This window comes from Ailuropoda melanoleuca, chromosome 14 (assembly GCF_002007445.2).
Source record: "Ailuropoda melanoleuca isolate Jingjing chromosome 14, ASM200744v2, whole genome shotgun sequence".
NCBI classification, from domain to species: Eukaryota; Metazoa; Chordata; class Mammalia; order Carnivora; family Ursidae; genus Ailuropoda; species Ailuropoda melanoleuca.
The window spans coordinates 14045053-14050650 of record NC_048231.1 but is presented as its reverse complement, the minus strand read 5'-3'; the positions used below and the strand labels follow the sequence as shown (position 1 = coordinate 14050650).

Below are 5598 nucleotides of genomic sequence, written 5' to 3'. Positions count from 1 at the left end.
GCTTAACTGCTGTGCCACCCAGGCGCCCCAGGTGATGAACTTTTGACTCAAGGTGTAGAAATAGATTTGCCCGGGCTGGAAGCTCAGGTTGCATCTGCTCTCGGGGCTGCCCTCGGCACAGAGAGCCCGCCACCTGTGCTCACCAAGGGCTCACGTGCTTAGCACTTGCTGCTGTTGGGTCCCAGGCCAGTGTGGTAGACATGTCACGTGATTTCTCATCATCCCCGTAACTGCTCTTGAATGTGGCTTGTTGAAGATGAAGAAGCCAAGGCCCTGAGAAGTTAGGTGACCTCTCTGTCCTGAAGCCGTTAATTAGCACATGCTCATTGGAACTGGGATTTCAAGGAAGAGATATTTATCATTACTCCAGTTTTTTTTTTTTTAAGATTTTATTTGAGAGTGAGTGAGAGCACAAGCAGGGGGAGAGGCAGAGGGAGAGAAAGGGAGAAGCACACCCTCACTGAGCAGGGAGCTCGACTCGGGGCTGGATCCCAGGCCCCTGGGATCATGACCTGAGCCGAAGGCAGACGCTTAACCGACTGAGCCACCCAGGCGCCCCTATTCCAGTGGTGCAGGATCACCTGGGAGCTCACCTGTGAGCTCAGTAGATGCGCAGATCTCAGTGCCTAGGCCCCAGCTCCAGCTCTTCTGAGCTGCATGATGTGGGGTGAAGGCCAGGTGTCTGCATGTTTACAAGCTCTGTAGGCGAGGGGCACCTGGGTGGTGCAGTCTGCCTAAGACTCTCTCCCTCTCCCCGTGCCTCCCTCCCCAGCTCACGCTCTCAAATAAATCCTGAAAATCAAGCCGGCTCTGTAGGCGGCCGTGGGTGCAGTAGGGCTGCGAGCCAGTGAAGTGTCCAGGGACGCCTTCTTGGCCCGGGGGGCCTCGGGGTGTGGGGTTCCGCGGGCCCGCCCATCCGTGCTGTCTCTGCCGCAGGGCTGGTGAAGGACGCGGCCAGGCCGGCGTACTGGGTGCCCGACCACGAGATCCTGCACTGCCACAGCTGCCGGAAGGAGTTCAGCGTCAAGCTTTCCAAGCACCACTGCCGGGCCTGCGGACAGGGCTTCTGTGACGAGTGCTCCCACGACCGCCGGGCTGTCCCTTCTCGAGGCTGGGACCATCCTGTCCGAGTCTGCTTTAACTGCAATAAAAAGCCCGGTGACCTTTAACCCCAGCTCCCTCTCCGCGTCCTTCACAATTCCTTAGGTTCTCAGGGTTAGAAACAGAAGTCTCACTGAGGTCGGCCCTCCTCCTGGGTACCTGTCACAGTGTGTGTCCTCTACGCGTCCCGGGGCCACTTTCCTGGGGTGGGGGGTGAGCCTGGCGGCAGGCCCGAAGGTGTGAACCCCTCAGGGCAGGGGACCGAGCAGCTTATAGCCACGGGGAATGAACCTGAATCCGTTGCATTTATTTCAGTTAAAAATGATAAAGATATAAATATATGTGTAGATACAGCTGAAGGGAATGTGGAGCACATGTAGGCTGCTGCCAGCTCTGAAGACTTAGCACAGTCTGTTCCCAGCACAGGGACACGGTGGCAGTGTCCGCAGGTCTTCCCCACAGAACAGAGCCAGGTGCAGAGCCGCTGTGTTGCTCGTCACCTTTTGCTTCTTCTCTGTGAGCCTTTGAAGCCTCTCCTTTCCTTGCCTTTCCCCAGGTACCTCTTGCTTGGAATGGCCTGAAAGGATCTCCCGGGGCCCTCTGGAGCGGGATCCCTCCTCTTGGCCTAGGCCCATGTCAGTCCGAGACTACCCAACCTAGCGTGCAGGTCACCGGAGCGGGTGGAGGGTGAGGGGCAGGGTCCTCCGCCCCGAGTACTGGGGAGAGCACGGGAGGAAACGGGCCTTCCCCAGCCGGGTTTCCTGCTTCTTGATGCTTCTGTCCGCTTGGCTTTCCCCGAGGTCCCACCCTGCTCCTGAATAGAGCACCTGCTTCCTGCCCCCCCACCCCTGCGAGCCCACCATCTGCTTCTGAGTGTTGCACTAGGGTTTTTACTGCTTATTTTGAAGTGTCTTAATTCTTTGTTCCCTGATACATGCCCCCTCTGGCTATCGGAGGGGTGATACGAGAATCTTCCAGGGAAACAGCGCACCGAATGGACTGTTAGTTGTTTTAAATATATATAAATATTTCAATGGATCATTAAGAAAAAAATTCTCTGGTTCTTACAAGAGAAGTTAAGTGAACTTTTGTTTCTCACCAAGAGCCGGGACATCCATCTCGTGACTGGAAAGAGACTGTTGTGCTGAAATCCTGTCATCGGGGCGGATTTTATCTTCAGTGGCCAAACATGAAGAATTAAATGCGACCTAGTTCTTGACAGAACTGGTGGGTGGGCCGAGCTTCAGGGAGGGACATGGCAGCCATTCCCGGCATGAGAGTCAGCGTGACGGGAGCCCTGGCACGCGTTGGTCCTTCTCAGACCTGCATCCTTACTGCCTCCTGTGGCCCAGGAACTCAGGCCCTACTGTAGTACTGTGTATTCTCAGATTCGCCATTATAAAGGAATCTTCCTGCTGAATATGGACTGTGCTCCTTCCTTTAACCTCAGTACACCTTGTCTCTTTCTGGTCGATAGGAAAGTAGTTGGTGGCTTTCAGAGCAGAAGCCAAGTGAGAGGCACATTTCTGGGCTGGTAATATTTGACCTTTAATACCTCAGTCTATTACTCTAACAAGAACTTAGAAAAAAGCAGAGCTAAATACCACAAAACTGTGATAGGGGTTTTCATCTCAGGGCGATGGGCTGTTTTCCCCCAGATTTTAGACAGATTGCTTCCTCTAGCTGTTTGCTAACTGGGAACTTGGTGGCTATTCCTTTAGAGGGTACTGACAGATGCTCACAGAACTTTCTGGTGGTGAGGGCTCCATGCGTGCTCCTTGGCCGTGCCGTGGTCCTGCACTTGGGCTGTTCGTCAGAGCTTTCCCCAGCAGGTGTGGTCACTGGCCGTGGGGCGGGAGAGCCACGTCAGCCCGGCCCCGAGTAGGGCCACCTGTGTCAGACACCGCCGTGGCCACTGCCCGGCGGCCTGTGTGCTTGGTTTCACTTGGGTAGCTGTGGGGCCTCAGTCCACGGGGAGTCTTCTCTCACGGAGTCTGATCTAGGGAAACCCTGGGAAAAACTGTTTTCTACCTTTTTATCTGTCGCTTCCCTCTTCATTCCCTTGCCCTGCCTTCTCTATTCAACTCCCATGTCCGTCCTCCACGGTCTCCTCCTCCTCGTGGGCACAGACACTCTCAATTTTGTCCTTTCCCTTCTTCCTTGCCCCATCTTTTCCTTCTGACTTTCCCTGTCCCGCTCCCATCCCATTTCATCCTTATCTTCTCCCGGCTTTTTGGGTGAGGGTGTATGGTGGTGGCCCGTGTCACACCTGGCCCTTTGTCCTGTTGTCGTGTGGAGGCAGCCGAGTGTGTGAGTCTGCGGGGCACATAGGACTGATGCAGAGCAGTCTTCTGCACGCCCTCCCTTACACTGGGCAGACCAGAGAGGAAGAGAAGAGAACTGACCCAGTGTTGAAGGAATAGAAGGTTCGCTTTTCTTGCCCTACACATCCAATCCCAGCCTCAACTAAAGGGGTGAAAACCAGCTAAACCCAGGATGAAAACAATGGCTTAAGCTATTGAACTATCATAATACACATTTCCACTTGATGAATCTTCACGCAGAAGAAGAAGAAGGACGTGACTGCAACCCCAGAGGCTGCCCGGCCCCTAGGCCCCCACCCGGAGAGCCTACTATCCTGACATCTAATAGTGCAGATTAGTTCCCTCCTCCTTTTAGGGGGTGGCTGCATAAAGGCTTTAAGAAATTTCTAGTTTGGGGCACCTGGCTGGCTCAGTTGGAAAAGCATGCAATTCTTGATCTTGGGGTCGCAAGTTTGAGCCCCATTGTTGGGCATAGAGATTACTTAAAAAACAAATTCGCAGTTTGAAAGCCTTGCTCCAAGGTGGAGGAAAGCACTGGTGAAGTGCTTGGAGAGCTATAACGGAAGGCTTCAGCTGTGGCTGAGAACCAAGCGGTCTCCTGAGCAACGGGACCCAGGGGGACCCTTACGCATCCGTTGGGCGTCGCTCTGCTGGTTTGACTTCCAGTACACCGGTGCCAGTTAGATGCCAGGCGCTGTGCTGGGAGCTGACTGTGGCCGATACTCACAACCACACTGAAAGGGAGGGAGTGGTGCTCGTGTTTTATAGCTGAAGACACGGGCTCAGAGACGTTCAGAAGCCCAGGGTCACCTGGCCAGTGAGACTTGAAGCTGGGGTTTGATTCCAGGTGGGCCTGAAAGCCACAGCGCCTCCTGCGCTCGGCCCTGCGTCCCCTGCCCTGGCAGGGCAAGGTAGAGCTTCTCTTCAGTCTCCTTCCTCCTCCTTGCATTGTGAATTCCGCATTTCCAGATAAGGCACTGACCTTCAGAGAAAAAGGTACCTGCTCTGTTGTGTCAGGAGGGCTTAGCTTTACCTCTGCTCGGCATGGGAAAGGGGAGTACTACTTCCCTTCACTAAAACGTCACACAGAAACTGACAGATTAAGCAAGTTGACCTTGCCTGTACCATTGGAGCTCAGCTTCTGGTTATTAAAAAAATTGGTAATTTTTTCCACCATATTTGCATTTTCAATTTCGGAACTTCCATCAACCAGGGGGAGAAAACTGAACCCATCGTGGGAGCCCATAACTCTTTTACCACTGATGGAGTTCATTTTAGACTCTGAGTTCTGTCTTCTGTTAAATTACACCTGGTGTGACTTTTTCCTTTTTTTGTACCTGGGAAACTCAGACTCATGAGCACTGAAGCACAGATGGTATGGGGGTATATGGGGTTAGAGAAGATGTAATTTATAGAATGCTCATATAACTGAGCCATCTTTGAAACTGCCATTTATAGACAACAGCGTGTCTGTCTGGGTCTGGTGGACTTTGACAGTCCAGCANAGAAGATGTAATTTATAGAATGCTCATATAACTGACGCCATCTTTGAAACTGCCATTTATAGACAACAGCGTGTCTGTCTGGGTCTGGTGGACTTTGACAGTCCAGCAGTCTGTAATGCCAATACTGGGTGACTTCATCCACTGCTGTGGCTTCAGCTGCCACCTTACACTGATCACACCGTATCCTTAACTCCAGCCTGACTTGCTCTCGAGGCTCTGGCTCCATCCCTAGACATCTCGATTCCATTTCCCAGACACAATGTCACCTCAGTTCAGGCAGCTCCGGGCTATTGGCAGCCTTTATGTCTAGGTGTCTTTGCTCTCACTGTGGCTTCTGCAGAGAAAGTCCTTTTTGCTATCGCTGCTTTTAATTCCAGTGAAGCCAAGAGTGCAAGCAGGTGGGTGGCAGGAACAAGCCAGGAGATGGAGCAAAGACAGGCCAACCAGTCCAGAGGTCACTTGTAGGGGACAGAGATGACTGGTTTTGAGGAAAGAGGACACAAAGGAGAATTAGATCGAACTGACCCAAGACCTTAAATTCCAAAGTAAAAAGTCCCCTCAGTAAAGCACAAGGGGCCTAAGAGATCTCAGAGTTGAGCGGGAGACCTTGCTGGCTCTTCCACTTATTAGAAGACCTGGGACACTTTCCTTTTTTTTTTTTTTTTCCC

General features: G+C 52.7%; 1 protein-coding gene across 5 annotated transcripts in view; it reads left to right on the top strand.

Moving 5' to 3' along the window:
• ZFYVE1 (zinc finger FYVE-type containing 1) overlaps positions 1-2521 on the top strand; it is a 56717-nt gene extending 54196 nt beyond the window's left edge. For all 5 annotated transcript variants that reach the window (XM_002920249.4, XM_034642245.1, XM_011226259.3 and 2 more), the window contains one exon: positions 937-2521. In XM_002920249.4, the coding sequence (XP_002920295.2) occupies positions 937-1169 (233 nt within the window). In that variant the 3' untranslated portion in view covers positions 1170-2521. The remainder of the gene's footprint in view (positions 1-936) is intronic.
• The last annotated feature ends 3077 nt before the right edge of the window (positions 2522-5598 follow it).